The following is a 22729-nucleotide window of genomic DNA, read 5'->3' as shown; positions in this document are numbered from 1 at the left end:
GCCAGTATGGTCTAGTGCAGGGGTCTTCAAACTTGGCCCTGTTATGACTTGTGGACTTCAACTCCCAGAATTCCTCAGTCAGTGTGCCTGGCTGAGGAATTCTGGGAGTTGAAGTCCACAAGTCATAAAAGGGCCACGTTTGAAGACCCCTGGTCTAGTGGTTAAGGCATCAGGCTAGAAATCAGGATACCATGAGTTCTAGTCCATTAAAGCCAGCTGGATGATCTTGGGCAGGTTGCTCTCTATCAGCCTGTCACCTCACAGGGTTGCTGTTTAGGGAAAATAGGAGGTTGTACATGTTTGCCCCTTGAGCTGTTTATGGGAAAAGTTATAAATATGTGGCACTAATAAATAACTGTCACCTAACTGAAACAAAGTGACTTTGGGTGGTATATAATACAGAGTTTATGCTGAGATCATTTTCTTTATCAACAGGGATTTGATGCCCTACAACTGCCATAATGATAGTGATTAAAGAAAGAAAATTGTGAGAGGTAGAATATCGATGACTGCAAAGCCACTTCAGCTCTGACAAGTTGTGCTTACTGCATAAAAGCCCTGCCAAAAGGTTCTTTTTAAAATATCACTCTTTGATCCGCATCTGACAACAGCACAATTATTCACTTTTATTTCCTGAATTTTTGATCAAGGTGCTGGGTGCTTGTTTATCATGGTGGTAAGATTGGGGTAGGGCTTACCTCAAGAGCTCCTATCTCTTTTTCTAATCTTCCTGCTTATAAAGCTCAACCATTCCTTCAGAAAACATTTGAACCTAAAAGATCCTTATCAGCGAAAAGTTTCCACACACCCTTCAGATCTTTCAGATGAAATTATAATTGGAGAATTTGTATCCATGACACTTGGTAATTATAGGGAACAGAAGTTTAGGGAACATCCAATTTCTTCACCAGCACAAGCTTAGTAAGTGATTCTTCATTTTTATCTAAGGTGTCTCTGACCCCATAACATTTTTTCCTTAAAAAAACTTCAATGGTTTTTCATTCTTGGAAGATTCTGTTTGGGTCTGATGATCATTCTTACTTTCCCCACCTAAATGACTATTTCTAAATAATGATAGATCTCTTATTCTGCCTTCTAATTTTCTCCATGTTTTGACATTTTGTATGCCAAGCACACTTAGAGCAGAAATTGAGGTGGGAAGCAGGTTTCAGCTATTAACTTTTGACTGAAAACATATAGATAGATTTACATTCAGATGCTTGGCAACTGATTCATATTTATGGCAGTCACAGTGTCCCAGGGTCATGTGAAGTGACCAAAACCTGCTGCAACCACCCAGCAGAGGGGGGGGGAATAAAAACCAAACAACCCTCCACCCCATCCCTGCTGCCAATCCTCAACAGAAATACTCCCAACAATGAAAACCTCAGACAGGAGGAAGAGCGCCACTAGGCGGGCAGGCAGGTGTCTTGCTAGGCTGTGGCTTGAGGGGCACTTTTTTCAGTGCCATTGTAACTTTGAACAGTCACTAAGTGAACTGTTGTAAGTCGAGGACTACCTGTACTTTATCACTTTTTTCCTTTTTTTCTTTTTGGTCATCAAGTTTTTGACACCTTGCTAGGCGACTGGTGGTATTCGGTTATTGGCATATCCTAAAAGTGGTACAATGGTTGAAAAGGTTGAAAAGCAAAACATCCGGTGGATCTGCGCACGCGATGGTGGCTACTTTGTAGCCGTCCTCCTGGGTAAGTGTTTGAATCGCTATGAACAGCGGTCATCAGCTGTTCAGTGGTTCAAAATCCCCCTCCCGGGCAAAGGGAGGGGGAAGAGGGTTGTCTGAATAGTGGTAGAGCCTCTTATGCAACCCCCAAGGCTTTTTGGGGGGTGAAAAGAGTGCTCCCACGGAGTTCAGACTGTCTCCGCTTCACAGCTGCTTTTGTCCCTAGGGACAAAACAAGCCGCTGCAATCACCTCCGCAACTAAGGTGATCTGGTGAGTTTTTTTTTTAGAAGCGGACAGAGCTGAGCAGAGGATTTAGCTTTTGCTTTCTTTGATTTTATTTGGATTTTATGTTTAAAGATTTATTTTTATTTTTATATTCCCTCTTTTTATTTTTTTTTTCCTTTGTTGAAAGGGAAAGTAAAATGGCGATCGGCAGGCTTTTCGGTGTTTTTTTTCCCTCTGGGAAGGTAGAACGACGATCGGCAGGCTTTTTTGTGTTCTTTTTTTCCCTTCCCCCTTTTTTTTAATGACTGGAACGGAATGTGGACTTGATTATTTATAATGATTTTTTTTTGATATTGGGTTTGGATTTTAGAAGCATTATTATTTTTGTTTAACTTTTTTGTGTTGTTTTTTGTACTTTTTAAAAAAATGGAATGGATTTTTTCTATTTAATCATTTTTCTCTTCTTCCCTTTTCTTTTTTTAATTCTCTTTTTATTATAATGATCTCCTTCTGAAGGATCTTTTGATTTTTTGGAGTTAATCTCTCTTTTTCTTTTGTTTAATTTTTGTAATTTTTAAGAAGGAGTAAAGATTTTTTTAAGATGGCTCCAAAGCGTCCAGTAATTCCCACAGCTCCTAAGGTGGCTTCTTCTTCAGTGTTATCATCAGTGCAACAACCTAAATCAATAGCCTCACCTTCTTCCTCGGCACAGTCAATAATGGTGAAGGATTTGCAAGATATGATGGGAAATGTTATATCACAAATTAGGGGAAAAATGAAAGAGATTTTAGAGGAAAATAACAAGATTTTGAGGCAAGAGATAGTTTTGGCTTTAAAAGGAGTTGCCTCTGTTCTTGAAAAGCTGAACTCTCATGTAGAAGAGGTAACAGAAAAAGTGGAATTGATGGAGGGAAAATTTGAAAGCATGGAAAAAGAGATGGAAAATTTTCAAGATGAGATTCTTATGCTTCAATATAGACAAATGGAATATGCTTTAAGAATCAGAGGCTTGAGAGAGGTGCAAGGAGATCTGAGAGAGATGGTTGCAAAGGACTTTGCTGTGATTTTGAATAGAGAAAAAGAAGAAATACTTAGTCAAATTGAAAATACATTTAGAGTTAATTCTGTGGTGGCAGAGCAAAAGAACTTGCCAAGAGACGTGGTAATTTACTTTGGGAAAAGATCCCTGCGCAACGAAATTATACAAGCTTTTTATAAGAAGAGGTTTCAAATTGCTTCTCAAGATGTTATGATTTTAAAGGAGATCCCATCTAAAATTTTAAGAAGAAGAAAGGAGTTTGCTTTTTTAGCAGATGAACTTAAAAAGAGACGAATCTTGTTCAGATGGGATGTTCCGACTGGAATGGTGGTGAGTTACCTGGGGATACGTTATAGACTTAATACTGTCTCCAATGCAAAAAACTTTTATACTTCGGTCCTGGGGGTATGTTCATCGCCATCTGTTACGTTTAAAGCTGTGGAAGAAAAGAAGCTAGAATTGCAAGCTGAAGAGCTTATACTTATGAAAACTAGGAAATCTCAGTCCGAGGGGCCTCAACAAGTTGACATGGAGGAGCAGAGGATAACCTATGCAACATATAATTGTAAAAAAAAAGGAGCAACAGAAGAAGGTCAAGGAAGCCTCAAAAGTATTGGTTTCTGAATCTGCGGGAGAAGTAGGCACCATAAACTTTTTGGAGCAACCTTTAAGGGTAGAATTGCAGTCTGAAGAGCCTATATTAATGAAAAATGAGAAATCTCAGCTCGAGGGGCCTCAACATGTCGAGATGAAGGAGCAGAGGACAACTCGTGCAAAATATAAATGTAAAGAAAAAGAGAAACAGAAGAAGGAGGTTAAGGAAGCCTCACAAGTATTGGTTCCTGAGTTTGCGGGAGAAGCAGGATTTATAAACTTTTTGGAGCTACCTTTAAGGGCAGATCTCAAAGCACTTCTTTCGAGGTTTATGGATAAGAGAGACTGATAAGGAATGTGTTTACTGTGGATGGAATTGGTTACTGGAGTGAAGATTATGGAGATCGAATGGAAATTTTAGATAAGAAGTTTAAGGTTAAGCATTTAGTTTAAGTATTTAAAAAAGTATTGAGTCTTGGGAGAAGCAGGATTTGTAGACTTTTTGGAGCTACCTTTAAGGGCAGATTTTAAAGCACTTCTTTCGAGGTTTATGGAAAAGAGAGATTGATAAGGAATGTGTTTATTGTGGATGGAATTTGTTATTGGTAAAGATTTAAATATGTATAAGGGAATTTTAATGTTTTAAGTAATGTTTAAATTTGTGTTTTGGAGGGAGTTTATAAAGAATGAAGGATAATAATATAAGTATGATATGAAAAGGTTCAGAGTATATTATAAGGTGTTTAATGATTGGGTTTTTTATTATTATTATTTTTAAGAGAAGATAACTTGTTTAATTAAATGTACTTAGATATCTTTTTTAAGTTTTTTTTTGATAGGAGAGAAGATTATGGAGATCGAATGAAAATTTTAGATAAGAAGTTTAAGTTTAGTTTAAATTTGTGTTTTGGAGGGAGTTTATAAAGAATGATGGATAATATTATAAGTATGATATGAAAAGGTTCAGAGTATATTATAATGTGTTTAATGATTGGGTCTTTTTTTTCTTTTATTAAGTTTTTTTTTTATAGGAGAGAAGATTATGGAGATCGAATGAAAATTTGAGATAAGAAGTTTAAGTTTAAGTATTTAATTTAAGTATTTAAAAGAGTATTTAGTTTTAATGGTATAATGAATGTTTATATGTTTATTTTTGTGTTTTAGGATAAAGAAAGAGGGAGAGATTAGATTTTATATTGTAGATATAGATATTTAAAGAAAGTAATGTTTAAATTTGTGTTTTGGAGGGAGTTTATAAAGAATGATGGATAATAATATAAGTATGATATTAGAAAATGTTTAGAGTATATTATAATGTGTTTAATGATTGTAATTATTATTTTTTAGAGAAGATAACCTGTTTAATTTAATGTATTTAGATTTGTTTAGGATTTATATGTGTTTTAAGTTTTTGTTGTTGTTTTTTTGAAAAATTTTAATTAAGCCTGTACTCAGCTCTGGGAAGGTTGGGGGAGGGTATGGGAGGTCTGGGGAGGTGGGGGAGGGTATGGGAGGGTGGGGGAGGGTTGGGGAAGGGATTTGTTTTGTAAAATTTAAAAATTTTTAATAAAAAAAAGAAAAGGTTGAAAAGCCCTGATTTAATCCATTCTAGGTTGGCTCCTTCTCAAATTAGCAAAAACAACCAGATATTTAATCCCACTATCAGAGGAGGAATAAACAGTAAGGATTGACTACTTCTCCCAAATGAGTAAAAAGGCCTAAATTGCTTTTGGCTGGAGTGCTCCAGAAAAGGTGTAAGTTAGTTACGATTTAGGTAGAAATAAAAAAGTGATGAACGGACATAGCCTGATTTCTTTGAAACAAAATATTTATCCACGTCATTCAAAAATGGGAGAAGTGAGTCTCTGGAGAATGAATTTGATAGGCAGACTTGTAGTTTCTCAGGGAAAAGGGGAAAAAATCCTTTCTGTCATCTTACATAGTTTAGACGGAATGGAATGAGTCCCTGGTTTCAGATTCAGATGAAAAATATTGCTGTTATGGTTAACCATCCATGTTCTGGTTGGATAAAACCTTTTCGATTCTTGATGTACTTCGAAAACACTAATTTTCAGTACTGCATCATATCTCAATTTAAATGTTATATCACTGATGTTCCAAGTGACCGTTACTTTTCGTTACAGCAGTAACCTATTTCTCCTTCCCTCTAGCTTAATTCATTTTTGAGACAAGTCCACTTTAACAATAACGTTGGAGATGAAATATTTCTCGATGAACAGAGGGATTTAGCGATAGGCTATGACCTCATCAATTTGGTGACATTTCCCAATGAATCTTTCCAGAGAGTCCAAGTTGGAAGAATCGATCCCAGTTTTCAACTTGGAAAAGAATTCATCATTAATGCAAGTGCCGTTATGTGGAATCCCACGTTTCATCAGGTTGGAACTGTTATATTTTCTTACACTTAATATCAGTATCATTTGAGTGGTAATCTGGAGAACAACAAGGAAATTTGTTGAGAGAGCTGAATTTAGAAAATATATTGGGGAAAAAGAAAAATGCAGAAAGAGTTACCAACGTCAGATAGTTGTGAAATTAGGAATCTTTCTAAGATATTAATAACCTGATTCATAATTTCTAAAATCTATCTGTTCCAAATGCATGTAATTCAGAATTATCAGCGAGAGGAGAAAACTATTTCTTGTTCTATAGACTCTTTTTTTCTGGCCAATATTAACAGAAGGTGCCAAAATCCACCTGTGTTGAGAGCTGCCATCATGGACAAAGCAAACTAATTCAGCAGGGGAAACAAATCTGTTGTTATGATTGCATTCCGTGTGCTTCAGGGAGGATCTCAACACAAATGGGTAAGTGTAGAATTCAGATCTATCTAGGAAAACATCCAGAAATTTTCTATTTTGTTCTTTCTCCCTCATATACATCTAATGACATTATTATGGTTTATGATCTTCAGTAGTGTATTCAAAGGCTATTCTTATATTGATTTGTGCTTTTAAATCAGGGACCCCAACCCCCAAGGTGTACCTATTCAGAACTGGGCCATGCAAGTGGTGTGTAGGTATATGTATGAACATGTGAAGCTCCATTTGTGTGAGCTTTGTGCACCTGCTGCTCATGCAAATGGAGCTGTGTGTGCTCACCCATTGCTTGTGCAAAACTATTCCCTCTCCCCACCACTGCTGGTGCTGTTACTGTTCCAGAAAGCTGAAAAGATTGGGGACCATCATTTTAAAAGACTTTTGTAGAGTTCAATACTAACTTTTCTACATCAAATAATATATGAAGAGCAGGAAGTATGAAAAATATTAGTACAAAGTTCAAATACTGAATTTATGCTTGTGATCTTTAGATGCAGATGAATGTGAGTCTTGCCAAGAAGAACAATATCCTAACACAAATCAACAAGAATGCATTCCCAAAGTAATGACTTACCTGTCCTATAAAGATGGCCTGGCAACAGCTCTGACATCTTTGGCACTTTTTCTTTCTCTGACCACACTTATTGTGATGGCAATCTTCAGGTTACACTTGAACACTCCCATTGTGAAAGCCAACAATTGGAGCATCACATGTATTCTGCTCACCTCTCTGCTGCTATGTTTTCTTTGCTCCCTCTTCTTCATAGGAAGACCTAGCAAGGAAACCTGCCTTTTAAGGCAGGCTGTGTTTGGTATCACCTTCTCTGTTGCTGTTTCCTGTGTACTGGCCAAAACGATCACTGTGGTTCTGGCTTTTGTGGCTACAAAACCAGGGAACAAGATGAGGAAATGGGTAGGAAAGAGGCTAGCAATCTTGGTTATTGTGCCTTGTTCTTTGATTCAGATTGCCATCTGTGCTGTTTGGTTAGTGAACAAGCCCCCTTTTCCAGAATTAGAGAAGCATTCCCAAGTGGGTAAGATCTTAGTGAAATGCAACGAAGGCTCAGAGATGATGTTTTACATTGTGTTAGGCTACATGGGTCTTCTGGCCATTGTCAGCTTCACAGTGGCTTTCTTTGCCAGGAAATTGCCTGACAGTTTCAATGAAGCCAAGTTCATCACTTTCAGCATGTTGGTGTTTTGCAGTGTTTGGATTTCCTTCATCCCCACCTACTTGAGCACCAAGGCCAAATTGATGGTAGCCGTGGAGATTTTCTCCATCTTAACCTCTGCTTTTCGTTTATTGAGTTGTATTTTCCTTCCCGAATGCTATATTATTATAATACATCCTGAATTAAATAAAAAGGAGCAAATGGTAAGGAAAAGGAATGATTGATACTGCATAAGAAGAAGCTAAGATTCTTAGCTTCAAAATAAAGGCACAATGCCAGGGTAGACGTAATGCAGACAATCTCTGAAAGATTCTAAGGTGAGATTGGCTCATTTGTTAGCTGAAAAATTGAGAATGGTTGAAGGCTAATTGTGTGCTTTTTCCTGAATAACGATACGTTCTTCATTTTGTTTAATATATATATATTATTAAAAGCTTTAAACTAACATAAAAACTAACATTAAGAAAAAAGAAAAGAAAATACAATAGTGCAGAAACAAAAAATAAAAATAAATTTAAAAAGGAGCTTCAAGGTTTTTTTTGTTTCAATGATTAAATGAAAATTATTGATCAAATTAAGAATAATGGAAATTGGCCAAGATTCTTTGCAAAGCAGATAGTTGGTAGCTCTATTAAAGAAAATAGTTCAGTCTTGTGTACAGGAAGTTTATCAATTGAGATATTTTGCTTTCTGTGACACTAGGAGGTGACTGCTATTAAAATTAATCTAATCCCACAAAAATAAAAGAAATTCCAGAAAGATAAAAGGCTGTTGCTTATATGGTTCAGGTCTTCTTTTTGAGAAAAAGGCGGGTGAGGCAGGAGAATTTTGCATAAAGTTTTCTAGTGTGCCATTTATACTTATTGCTGATTTGGGATCCAATGCTCATTATCAGTTGGTCTATTGCAGCGGACTTACTTGGAACTGCCCTTCAAAAGCATTTGGAAGCTGTGTCTGGTTTGCAGTGCAATTGTATTTGTCATTTTTTATTATGAGTATACTGGCCCACATTAAAACTGAAATTCTGTTGCCTGCTCTCAAAAGAAAGTATATATCTATCCATACACATGCATAATACGTATATACACATGATATACAGTGGGGCAAAAAAGTATTGCCCCACTGTATATCATATATACACATGATATACAGTGGGGCAATTGTGCAAGTTCTCCCACTTAAAAAGATGAGAGAGGCCTGTAATTATCATCATAGGTAGACCTCAACTATGAGAGACAAAATGAGAAAACAAATCCAGACAATCACATTGTCTGATTTGGAAAGAATTTATTTGCAAATTATGGTGGAAAATAAGTATTTGGTCAATATCAAAAATTCATCTCAATACTTTGTTATATATCCTTTGTTGGCAATGACAGAGGTCAAACGTTTTCTGTAAGTCTTCACAAGATTGGCACACACTGTTGCTGGTATTTTGGCCCATACCTCCATGCAGATCTCCTCTAGAGCAGTGATGTTTTGGGGCTGTCGCTGGGCAACACAGACTTTCAACTCCCTCCAAAGGTTTTCTATGGGGTTCAGATCTGGAGACTGGCTAGGCCACTCCAGGACCTTGAAATGCTTCTTACGAAGCCACTCCTTCATTGCTCGGGTGATGTGTTTGGGATCATTATCATGCTGAAAGACCCAGCCATGTTTCATCTTCAATGCCCTTGCTGATGGAAGGAGATTTGCACTCAAAATCTCACGATACATGGCCCCATTCATTCTTTCCTGTACACGGATCAGTTGTCCTAGTCCCTTTGCAGAGAAACAGCCCCAAAGCATGATGTTGCCACCCCCATGCTTCACAGTAGGTATGGTGTTCTTTGGATGCAACTCAGCATTCCCTCTCCTCCGAACACGACGAGTTGTGTTTCTACCAAACAGTTCTACTTTGGTTTCATCTGACCATAGGACATTTTCCCAATCCTCTTGTGGATCATCCAAATGCTCTCTAGCAAACTTCAGATGGGCCCGGACATGTACTGGCTTAAGCAGGGGGACACGTCTGGCACTGCAGAATCTGAGTCCCTGCCGGCGTAGTGTGTTACTGATGGTTGCCTTTGTAACGTTGGTCGCAGCTCTCTGCAGGTCATTCACTAGGTCCCCCCATGTGGTTCTGGGATTTTTTCTCACCGTTCTTGTGATCATATTGACCCCACGGGGTGAGAACATGCGTGGAACCCCCGATCGAGGGAGATTATCAGTGGTCTTGTATGTCTTCCATTTTCTAATTATTGCTCCCACAGTTGATTTTTTCACACCAAGCTGCTTGCCTATTGCAGATTCAGTCTTCCCAGACTGGTGCAGGTCTACAATTTTGTTTCTGGTGTCCTTCGACGGTCTTCACCATAGTGGAGCTTGGAGTGTGACAGTTTGAGGTTGTGGACAGGTGTCTTTTATACTGATAACAAGTACAAACAGGTGCCATTAATACAGATAATGAGTGAAGGACAGAGGAGCCTCTTAAAGAAGAAGTTACAGGTCTGTGAGAGCCAGAAATCTTGCTTGTTTGTAGGTGACCAAATACTTATTTTCCACCATAATTTGCAAATAAATTCTTTCCAAATCAGACAATGTGATTGTCTGGATTTGTTTTCTCATTTTGTCTATCATAGTTGAGGTCTACCTATGATGACAATTACAGGCCTCTCTCATCTTTTTAAGTGGGAGAACTTGCACAATTGGTGGCTGACTAAATACTTTTTTGCCCACTTTTTTCCCCATATAGTGGAAAGAGGAAGGTTGAGAGTTCACAAGGTTGATACTATATGGAACAAAAGTGAGACTGAATCTGGATGTTCTGTTTTGGATACCCAGAAGCCTCCTCCCAGAAGGTAACAAGGAAAACAGGTTATGAGGTGGATATGTAGTGTCCAAGAGAACATTGCGGACCCTGCTCAAGCAATGCTTATATGCTATGTCCTGGATTGAAGGAAGGGAACTGCCAATAATCTTTTCTGCCATCCTCACCCTTCTCTGCACAGCCTTCCAGTCTGAAGCAGTAATGCTTCCAAACCAGACTCTAATGCAATATGATAGGATGCTCTTGATCAAATGTTGGTTGTCATTTTTAAACTGCTACATGATACAAAGTAATGTGCAGGGCTGCCTGTTTTCAGTGGTGTCACAGTTCTGGCAGGTTGGGAAATTCTGGATCCATTTTGTGAAAGAATGATACCGAGTGGGATCCTGGACATATGTCTTCTGTACTGTGAAGCTTCTTTCCAAAATTCAGAGGGTCCCAACCATGTGGACTTTATAGAAATCTTGAAGACTTGGTTCCTTCTTCAGTCATTGGGGCTAGAATATTGGTGGAGTCCTTTAATGGAGGTGGAAGTTGTTTAATTCTTACGTGCCTTGTAAGAGACTCAATTGATTTTTAAATGATGTTTCCAATGCTGTTTATATTTTGCTTTTATATATACTTTATTAGCTGCTCAGATATATTTGTGTATGGATGGGAAGCTATATAAGTTTGCTAAATGAATACAGATTTAAATACTAACAGGATTAGATACCTTGTTCTATTCATGTGACAAAGCATTAAGAATTATATTGAGAGTTTGATTACTACTTTTCAAGGGAAAACTCCTGAAGTTGGGCAAAGATTTTTTAGAGCAGGATGGGACAATCTGTAGAATGATGGATATTTTGGTAGAAAGTTCAAGATCCCTGTTTGCATGCAGTGGTGACAGGGTCCTAGAATGCTCCTTGTCAGCTCAGTGAAAGTGTTCTCTTCCCATCTCTGAACCTGCATACCTTTCCCCCAGTGTAGAGGAGGACACAGATAAATCCATACTGTCTAAACAATGGGCAGGCATGGTAATGGTGGGATTATACAAGCCAGATCTCTCTATCCTGCACTGTCATATGCACCTGCCTTCTCACAAGTCCTCTGCTGATGGAACTGCTTTTAAACATAGGCTTAACACATTTCTTGAATTGGAGACTCTCAGAAGCCTGGGGTTTGAAATAAGCATTTAGTCAAGTAGCCAAGAAGTGCCAGGCAGCTTCCATTCCTCTGAAGTTACCTGATAGGATGAGCGATGAAGCATGTCAGGTTTTTTTTCTTCAATAAAACGGCCGGTGTTTGTTGTATTTTCAAAGAAATAGTAAGATTGTCCTTTGAAGAACTTTTGAGTGCATTTTTGGCTTCCTTAAGTCTTTCTCTTTCCTTGGTCACAAATGAAGTAAGTCAGTAGAAAACTATTTTAGTCTTCATGATCTGTTCATTCCTTCACATCAACAATTGTAGATAGCTCATACGATTATGTCTAATTAGAAGAAGTGTCTAATTGGGATCATCAATGTTATGATGGCTTTCTTGGCATGGACATAGCCTGATAGTTAAATTATGCCAATCTGTGAATGGAAAACCCTTCCCCCTTCCATTATATACTTAACAATACAGTTATGTTTCCTTTCCCTTTCACTGAGACTGGCACATAATCAATTGCGTACATTCAGAATCTCATTTATTTGGGCATCTGAAATCTACCTTTGTAAGTTTCTGTGCTATGTAGGGCTATTATAGAGAAATCACAGTTGGCCTTATCCCTCATTTACCTGCCTCAAGATGAGATGTGCAGATGGTGTATTTTTGTTTTAATTATCAGTTTTTTTCCTCATCAAGCATATTATACTTTTGATTCTCAATATCTATTTTTCTATTGAAAGAAAGCCACATCCTCTGTGAGGATCCTATCAGCATCTTTTCTTTGTTGGTGTATTTGTTTATTAGATTTATAAGGCCACCAACTCAAACAATGTAACACTATCAGGAATACAATTTAAAAAAGCAATAAACATGACTCCTTCATGATAAGGGGCCAGGCTATTTTATGGACCGCCTCTCCCTGATTACATCAGGTCACCTCATCAGATGTGCTAGCAAAGTGCTGAAATTGCTATGGAGCTGTATACAAGTCTAAATGTTATTCCTTTCAAAAATGGAAGAAGACATCTATTCCTGAATAAAATTCTTTGACCAATCATCTGTTATGTTGTCTTCAGCCAAATTAGGAATTAGGGCAGCATTTACGCTGCACTTGAAACCACACTAGTCTTTTTCCTAACTAGCTGCTCTCTGGTATTCAGCTCTGGTCTCAGCATGATAATATAGCACTTGGGCATAAAAATGCAACCTAATAAGCCACCACTTGAGGCCAAGATAGAGAAGACCTCCACAGCCACCATGGATTTCCCCTTAGTGCTTAAGTAGGTGGGCACAAAGGAGACCCAAACACTGCAAAAGACCAGCATGCTGAAGGTGATGAGTTTGGCTTCATTGAAACTGTCGGGCAACTTCCGGGCAAAGAAGGCCACTATGAAGCTGATGAGGGCCAAAAGCCACATGTATCCCAGCACAACATAAAACATGATCTCTGAGCCTTCGTTGCATTGCACTAAGATCTCATCCAATTGGGAATGCATGTCCAACTCTGGGAAAGGAGGAGAAAGGGTCAACCACACAGCACAAATGCTTGTTTGAATAAGTGAGCAAAAAACAATGACTGAGACAGACAGCCTTTTCCCTACCCACCACCTCATGCGGTTCCCTGGCTTTCTGGCTATGAAGGCCAGAACCACAGTGATGGTTTTGGCTAACACACAAGATACTGCAATGGAGAAGACAACTCCAAAAACTGCTTGCCGGAGGAGACATGTGACTATCCCTGGGCATCCAAGGAAGAAGAAAGAGCAGAGAAAACACACCAGGAGTGAGAAAAGCAAAGTGCAGGTGATATCCCAATTGTTGGCTTTGACAATGGGAGTGTTTTGGTGGCGGAGAAATGTCCCCATCACTACAATTGTGATTACAGCAAAAGAAACAGCAAAGCTAGTCAGGATTTCTCCCAGGAATTCTTCGTAGGATAAGTAGGCAATAATTTTGGGAATACATTGATAGTGCTTCTCATTTGGATATTGTTCTTCTGGGCACCTCTCACATTGCTTGGAATCTAAAAACCATAAATAAGATCTTTAAAAATTCTATACATTGAATTGATATTAGGTTTTAACAATTATTCCTTGCTGAAACAGTTTTGGGAATCTTCACACATAAAAGTATTGTTGTATTCTGAGTAAGTTTCCATATTACCACTTCAATCTCATAAGTAGAATTGGCTTCATATAAAGAAAATAAACCTCTTTCAAAAATTGTGCCTTAGGAAAATCTTTTTAAAAGTTTATTTAATATGCCATATTTCTTGAAGAAGAGATTACACCCCTAAATAAAGAAAAGCTTCTATTTAAAAAAAGAAGAAAGAAAACAAGGCAGGTGAGAGATCCCAATCAATCTATTCTTGTGTTTAAAATTATATTAAAAAACCCAAACTTGATTAGAGAATAATGTATTTTTAAAGAGATATTACCGTAGATCTCTTTTTCTTACCAACCATGGTGGAAATGCTTCCCTCTGAACATTGGACACAGTCATAGCAGCAAACCTGTTTCCCCTCCTTAATTAATTTCCGGTACCCAGGATAGCAACTTTCTACACAGGTGGCAGAAGGTGGTGTCTAATGGGAATTGTAAAAGAAAATAATTAAAATTGGTTATAATCTATCTTTTACTCAATCAGTCAGCAGTCATTCTCTGTAAATAAATGCTAAAGCAATCATATTCTTGTAATTTCTATTAATTTTGGTTGGTAATGACATCCATATTTAGTCTTCCTCCCTTCATTGATCTGATGGCAAATATATTCCTGCCTAGCATTTGCTATCCCTTTTCAATTATCTGTGTTGCATTGCCATTCAAGAGTGGTGTCCTGATTCTCTATGTATAGTAAATTTACTCACGAACGAAGGCCAATATATGTGTCCCAGGATAATGCTGCTGTTGGTCACTGGGACCCGAGAGTTTGTATTCTGAGCTTTCGGACTTGTGCTGGAACCCATCTTCAGGGAACTTCTCTCTAGCATAGTATGTGCTGTTCTGTGTGTGGTTTTTATAGTGCTTGTGGTAAGTGGTTTTTTAGATGTTGATGGCTGGCTTTTAAGTTATTAGCTGTCATTTGCTTGTGCTGCCCAGGCCTTACCTTCAACTACTAGGCTAGATGTAAATCAGCACTCCTATTGACTGACCAGGGGCCTGTTTCCCAGGTTTCAATCACTTCCCTGGCTGTTTTTATGCCAGCTTGTCCAACAATCTTAATAGCTGAAAATTGAATGTGTGTCCTTGTTCATTGCAGTGTGAGGCCACCAATGAGTTCTGGTCTCCTTGTCTGATCAATATCAGGAATCTGTCAGCACTGCAACTGAGCAAGGTTATAGCCATTTTCCTGCTCATTGCTACATAGAATGTTCTCTAAGGAAGTTTCAAGCCTTGGAGTTCTGCTTTATTTGTCTCTGTCTGTCGGAACCATGACAGAATCATTACAGAAACAGTCCTGGGTGAGCTAGAACACCATTCATTTCAGAACTACACACCTAAATTCTGGTGCTGCTACGTGGATGAGATATTTGTCATCATCAAGAGAAATACACTTACAGATTTTCATACCATACTGAACTCCATCCTCCCTAATATACAGTTCACAATGAAGGAAAAACAACTAGGCATTTGCGATTTTTTGATGTACTTGTAAACACAGAAGATGGAAGCCTAGAAACTAGAGTTAAATGTTTATGGAGATTCTCGTTATCCTGGTCATAGTAATCCCAAAAATTCTTTTTTACAAGGCAACTGGACTTTGCTATTTTTCTTTGAAGACGTTTCAATTCTCATCCAAGAAGCTACTTCAGCTCTTGGATGAGAAGTGAAATGTCTTCAAAGAAAAACAAGAAAGTCCAGTTGCTGCATGAAAAAGCATCTTTGGGATACCTAGAAACCACAGTTTATCACAAGGCCACCAACGCTCCACAATTCTGAATTTCAGCAGCAACCATCCACTGTCACACGAAAGGAGTTGCATCAGAACACTATAAGGCAAGGTGAAAAGCCCCTGGAGTAACCAGCAAGACAAACAGTTGGAGAGCAGATACCTACATGAACAATTCAAGCAGAATGGGTGCCCACAATCATTTGTCATAAGATGTCTGTGCAACACAATGGGGAGAAAAAGGAAGAAAGAAGGTATAAGACCGACCAAATGGCACAGCCTGACATACAGCATATCCAAAGCATTTCACAAGCAGTAGAATGCAGCTTCTGAGATGTGCAAGGGAGCATTCCCACCGCAGAGGCTATAATACAAGAACAAATTATGCCAATCAAGGAAGCAAATGCAGATGTGGTGAGCGGAAGACTTGGGGTGATGGTCAGTTTTAGTAGATGTCCAATTAATCTCTCCTATTCTGTGATGAGCAATACAATGGGATAGCACATTAGTTCAATCTTGCCTATTTTCAAAATGCATAAGCATCACTGCCTGGCGAAAAGCTATTCACTTCTCTAAAGCAGTAAATTTATTATACTTTTCCAAAGTACATCACTTGAAAAAACCACTATATCAAAATGGCCAGCAGCTGTCCCCAGATTTTTGAATTGGCTTTGGGAAGGAAAAACTGTGAGTGGCAAGAGAAACATGCCCTGCAAAACTCCAGGGAGATGGGATGTGTAGGTTAGGCTGAAGTGGTAAATAGATTTGCTGATCTTTTTCATGCTTTGGTTCTGAAACTGATTCAACCATCGACTAAACAGTCAGATAAACCCATTAGTGGGAAAGTCCTCTGGACCCAGATGGTCCATAACCCCAGCCAGCAAAGCTCTCTTTCCCCACAATCTGAAAGTATAATGTAGAATTGAGAATTGTTTCATTTTTCCAGGATACAAAATTGTTCTAACATCATTAAAAGATTTCAAATGATCTTGGAACAATTCTGAGTTTACTTGTTTAAAATTCCAGAAATTGAGAAAATATCACCATTTTAGTTGTTTTTTTAAAATTCACCTGCTTAAATTTGGGATTCCATACAATGGCAGTTGTATTAATGGTGAGGTCTTCCTTCTGAGAACTCTGAGGTTCAATATGTCCAACTTGGACCTTCTGAAAGGATCGATTGGGGAAAGTAATCAAGTTGATGATATCGTATGCTGCTGCCAGGTTTCCATTCTCATTGAAAGCTATTTCTTCCCCAGCACTATTGTTGAAATGGAGGTTTTTCAGAAATAAATGAAGCTAAAAGATAAGAGAGATAAGTGAGAAATTAGTGCTGATAGTAGGCAATAGGATTTACAGTTCCATGCTGTGATTTACCAAATGGTGCTGAGCTTGATTTTTAATGAACTTTCTAACATTTGAGTTAATATTTTTTTATGTTCAAAAGCATAATTCTACTTTGCAGGAATATGTTCATATTTTTTAAGTTTAAGTAATTAATACAGATTTTGTCAGATAGACTGCTCTTCCAAATTTTGCATTTCACGAGAGACAAAAATTATTGCTAAGAAATATAACAGAAAAGCAGAATATTAGAATAAGAGAATTGGAAAGGACCTTGAAGGTCTTCTACTCCAACCTCTTGCTCAAGCAGGAGACCTTAGATCATTTCAGACAAATGCCTGTCCAATCTCTTAAAAACCTCCAGTGTCGGAGCACCCACAACTTCTGAAGGAAAGCCGTTCCACTGATCAATTATTCTAACTGTCAGGAAATTTCCCCTTAGGTTTAGTTGGTTTTCTCCTTGATTAGTTTCCAACCATTGCTTTTTGTTCTGCTTTCATGTGCTTTCGAAAATGGCTTGACTCTTTGTGGCTGCCCATTATATCTAATGAATATCATAACAAAACATATTTATTGGAATCCTCTGCCAGAAAACATGATTAAGAAGTTCCTTTATGGCCTTTGCAGATTAAATCAGCTTACACCAAACATATCTTAGAGAAAGTTAAGTATTCTTAGTCTATCATAACCCTGCCTCCAACTTCATTCCATTATTATTATTTTGCAGAAATTCTTTCTTGTCTCTACTGCAGTATATTGTTTTCTCTACTCAGCCACAAAATGCTGCAAAAAAGGTAATCTTTTAATGGATTTGAGAATATTTTGGATTGAAGATTGGAAACAGAGCAAAAGGCCTCTGGGGAAAAAATTACTTCCATATAGCTAAAATAATATCTGTAAAAAAAAATCAAAATTTCAACAAGGAATAAGCACTTTCAGAGGTTACCACCAAGTGTCTAGACGACTAAAAATTATAAAGAGCATTTAAAATATATATTAGATATATAATTCTTCTACTCTAATGGAATAGCTAAATGAAGAACATGGTATTGTTACTTGTTGCACGCCTACCTGTCAGGTGCAAAAAATCAGAAACCAGAATTGAGTTCATAAGTTGTACAGGTTTATTTCATTATAACTATAAATAAGAATATGAACTACTAATGGTCAAGGCAAATTGGTACCAGAGAAAAGTCAAGGGAGCGGAACTTAGGTCTTTTATGGGGGTACAGAGACATGAAACTGATGATGCATTTGACCCCACCCTCGGGCTCAGCAAGTAATCTTCTGTAATCTAAACAAAATCATGTTTTGTTCAACCAAAAACTTTCAGATAAATGCAGATGGGACTGGAGTAAAAATATACTGTTAATGAAAGTTGCAAAAATTGAAATCAATATACGATTAAACCTACATTTCCATTACATTAGGAGGCACCATAATTCACCTGCCAAGGTTGGACTTTCAGAAAATTCCACTTCTCTCCTTTGTCCATTGTCTTCTTCCTGGTTCTGGGTGAATACATGGTATGGAGAACTTGTGCTACAGCATACACAGCATTGTAAATATTGTAGCTCTGACCAGACATCTCCATTTCAAAGACAGTTCCAGGGAGACTCCCCAGATCCTCCTTCCCAGTGCAGCTTCCTTTGCCTTGTGCATATATATTGTACGTTGGAAATGAACAGGTAAATGCAGCACCCCAGAACTGAGGTAGGAAATACATTTTAGAGTGAAATGGATTTAGGTTCTCAAGGAACTCTTGAAAACCTGGTACCATATTTGTGTGCAGGGCGAAAGACAAGCTGCCATTGAAGGACAATGCTGTGAATTTCTGGGGCTCAAAGACAGAAGTGACATCCCACAAAGCGCTTATGATCCAAACCCTCTCTAGTGGGAGACTGTTACTAATTTCATACCATTCAAGAATTACTCGTAAGCCTTCTATAGATTGCATGTCTCCATAAACAACTATTACATTGGTTTTACTATACCGTAGGAAAAGTGCTATGTTATTTAGATTATTCTTCCGGAAGGTACTGAGCTCATAATTTATCAGTCTTGGAATAAATTGAATGAAAGAAATGCAAATATCTCTCTGAATTAATTTTGGCCTCAGAATTCTGAAAAATCTCTCTCCAGTTGTGTCTTCTGGGATGAGAAGGCCAATCCAATTCCATCCAAAATGTTTCAAGAGCTGAATAATCCCAACATAGTGAAGGTTTTCATTAGGAGTCATCCAGAAGAAAGAAGGAAACTGCATTTTATCACTCAATGCAAGGTCAAAAAAGCCATAACTGAGCTGCAGAATAGGAATAATAATGATGTACTTTTAGACTAAATATTGCATCAAAAAATGGAAAAGTACATTTCTTTGGGACACTGTTTTTCCATAGAAAATCTTGATGGGTGAGACAAATACCAAATCTGGAACTCAACAAATCTTTCCTCAGAGCTTTTGCAACCAGACCATAATTAGCATTCCATTCAACATTTCTTAGACAAAAATCATCTCAGTCTTTGATTGTGTTAACCAGAAATAGAGAGGAGAGAGGAATGAGAGGAGCCTTATTCATTAAGGACCTGAAAGTATCTGAGAGTATTCATCCCGCATTTTATATTATAAGGCTAAGATAACTAGTGCTTTACTGATAAATGTATTTAACATTGTTGTGGCATTTACAGAAAGAGGAGAAAGTCAAAGAACTTGAAGCACACCCAGAAGATGGAGAGACAACTTCAGAGACATTATGACAGCATCAATTAGCAATGGATGAGTCCACCAGAAGTGCAAAAACCAGAATTTTGTATCTCTTTCAACACCAGAAGAAGAAGAAGAAGAAGAAGAAGAAGAAGAAGAAGAAGAAGAAGAAGAAGAAGAAGAAGAAGAAGAAGAAGAAGAAGAAGAAGAAGACAGAAACAATGATACCTACACCAATTCTTACAAACTAAATATAATGTTTGTGCTTATTAAGAATTACTGTGGTTGTAATAATAATTGATGCATTACATTTCTCTGGGAAAATAAATAAATAAAAACTACCCCAAATCAGTTCCCCAATATTGCAGCTGTTTTTGAGTGGTTCTCTCCACTTTTAACCACCACTCTTTCTTTTCTTGTGCATTTATGTGAGCCCGGAAACCTACCTGTGGAATTTTGTAGGCATTTAATATGTTGGCCATCTGTATGGTGTTCTGGGAAGGTAGATCACCAATGACAGCCATGATGTTTTGCTCCTTTCCCCTCCTGTAATTGAGGGGACAATGGCCTTCAACAAAGAAAAGAGTCAAAAGGTTCGCAGAGGCTTTCAGTGCTTGAAAACCATTGTCATAGACCTTGGAGACCAAGGTGATGTTGGGTAACAAATTCTCATTCATGTTGATCTCCTGAATGGCAAAATTGAAGGCTAGGATATGCTGTAGGTTTTTAGGCAACGGCCTGCAAGAAGAGTTTCAGTTAGTTCTACAATCTTAGAATGTGACAAGGATTGGATTTAGATAGACTTCTTGATAATGCTTTTCTCTTTGCCTAAAATGATGTACTTGTCTGCTTTAATGAGTATTAGAGAAGTGAAGAGTGCACCTATGTTCTGAAGCATTTCTTTGAAAAAAAATGATTTGTAAAATTCAATAGTTAAGATATTCCAGAGGTGAGGAAAGCATAGAATGAGGAGCTGAGGTGGAGTGTCTGAATGTCACTTGAGGATCAGGTGGGCATCTGTGCATCACATTTTGAGAAGGTTTTAATGCCATTAAAAGGATTATTTCATATATGTAGGGCAGCAATGCAATTGGAGGGCAGAAACAGATGGATTGTGTCAACTGTTAGGAGAATCTATATACTAAAGATGTAAAATTTTATCACATTGATATATTTAAATATGTCCCATAATAAGTACTGCATACTAAGTAGAAATCTCAAGCAACCACAATCTATTTAAAATAAAAGTCTTAGTATATAGAAGGGTTTGCAAATAAGGAATAATTGGTAAAATGTCATACAGTGTGATACAGTATGAGATCCATATATATATATATATATACATTTTATTAAAATATACATGCTAAATACTTTTGACAGTTTTTTTTCCATTTTATATACTAAATAAAAGAATAGAGGACCAGTGCTATTAAAATCACCCCAGGGAGTTTTTCTGATGAGAAGATTAATTCATGTGTAACAGTAGCCATATGAAAAATCGTGTCTACAAGGGTACATTCAATAGCTAATTCCAGCACCTGAAATATCATTAACCACAAGAGATATATTAAATAAGAATCATGCCTAAACCAGCTTTAATTCTCATCTACAGTATGAACAAATTTAACCAGAATCTCTTGAATACAATCAAAAACATAAAAGGCAGGTCATGGTTTCTTTCAAAAGAGTACTTGCCATCCGTGCAAGGATCCTTCTGGGTGTTCCACAAAGTGGAGTAAAGGCAATTCAGGATATATAGTAGACACAAATTCTCCAATGATTATATCATTGGAGAGGGCAGGGAAATTAAGCTTAAAATGTCGTTTGTCACCACACATTGGGTTAAAGGTCTTGCTGAAAGAAGCCTGGAGGATAAGGAGAGAGAGTAGAAACACATGGCAAAGTATCTGAGTCCTTTTGAATGCCAAAGGAATTTGGCTCCAATCACAGCAGTGCAGGCACATCTGCATCACAGCACTTTGCCTGCAACAATGAGAGTCTCTGTTGGTTTTATGCATAACTAAAGTTGTAGATTACAATAATTATCATCAGAGTGATTCATAATGCAGACTACTGAGTCTCATGGTTGTTATTAATAGTAAAGTTAAACTGTTAAGTGTTTAAGTGTTCTGTGCTTTCCCCCAAAAAGAAGTTTAATTAATTAATTCTGACAATTATGAGGTAGGCAAACCCCTTTCCAAAAGCTACTCAACTATTTTTCCAGTTGAAGAAATTGTATGGTCCAAACCCATCTCTTGGCTACTCCTCATCAAGCAAGAAAGAAATGATCTGAGGATCATAACAGATTTGGGGAACCGAGTCTTGCTTTCCCTATCGAAAGAAAGCAATGCTGGTTAAAAGGAGGAAGAGATAATTTAATATTTATTTATTTATTTAATTAATTTATTTATATGCCGCCCAATCCCGAAGGACTCAGGGCGGCGTACAAAATTAAAACAATCATCGAGAATAAAACAATAAAATAATACAATCATACCGCAAGTCCGATCATGTCCCGCCCCCCCCCGGGGACATCAGCCCCAGGCCTGCCGGAACAGGAGAGTTTTAATGGCTTTCTTAAAGGCCAGCAGGGTGGGAGTTGTTCGAACCTTGGGGGGAAGTTGATTCCACCAGGTCAGAGCCACCACAGAAAAGGCTCTTCCCCGAGGACCCGCCGGCCAACATTGTCTGGCCGACGGGACCTGAAGGAGGCCCAATCTATGGGACCTCACCAGTCTCTGGGAACTGTGCGGCAGTATGCAGTCCTGTAAGTAACCTGGCCCTATGCCATGAAGGGCTTTAAAGGTGATAACCAACACCTTGAATTGCGTCCGGAGACCCACAGGAAGCCAGTGCAGCTCGCGGAGGATAGGTGACACGTGGACGTACCTTGGCGCGCCCACAATCGCTCTCGCGGCTGCATTCTGAACCAACTGCAGCCTCCGAACGCTCTTCAAGGGTAGCCCCATGTAGAGCGCATTACAGTAATCCAGTCTTGAGGTGACGAGGGCATGAGTGACTGTGAGTAAAGCCTCTCGGTCCAGATAAGGCTGCAACTGGTGCACCAGGCGAACCTGGGCAAAGGTCCCCCTGGCCACAGCCGATAAATGTTGTTCCAGATTTAGCTGTGAGTCCAGGAGGACACCCAAGTTGCGTGCCTGCACTGAGGGAGGTAAATTTGCCCCCCCAGGACTAATGATGGACCATCCAGTTGATCTTTGGGAGGCAAGACCCAGAGCCACTCGGTCTTGTCAGGGTGGAGTCTAAGCCTGTTCACCCCCATCCAGACCCTCACATCTT

General features: G+C 38.3%; 1 protein-coding gene across 1 annotated transcript; it reads right to left on the bottom strand.

Annotated features, from left to right (window-relative positions):
* Window positions 1-5787: 5787 nt before the first annotated feature.
* On the bottom strand, window positions 5788-19953 carry LOC120298518 (vomeronasal type-2 receptor 26-like). The gene is made up of 5 exons (XM_039322320.1): window positions 19876-19953; window positions 16456-16683; window positions 13954-14080; window positions 12645-13519; window positions 5788-5994 (listed from the first exon to the last, which is right to left on the bottom strand). Exons 1-5 carry the CDS (start codon window positions 19951-19953, stop codon window positions 5788-5790), a joined length of 1515 nt encoding a protein of 504 aa, XP_039178254.1.
* Between the last annotated feature and the right edge of the window lie 2776 nt (window positions 19954-22729).

This window comes from Crotalus tigris, unplaced genomic scaffold (genome assembly GCF_016545835.1).
Source record: "Crotalus tigris isolate CLP2741 ecotype Arizona unplaced genomic scaffold, ASM1654583v1 scf7180000023944.220044, whole genome shotgun sequence".
NCBI classification, from domain to species: domain Eukaryota; kingdom Metazoa; phylum Chordata; class Lepidosauria; order Squamata; family Viperidae; genus Crotalus; species Crotalus tigris.
Note: the sequence above shows the minus strand (reverse complement) of the source record. Positions and strands in the feature narration are given on the sequence as shown.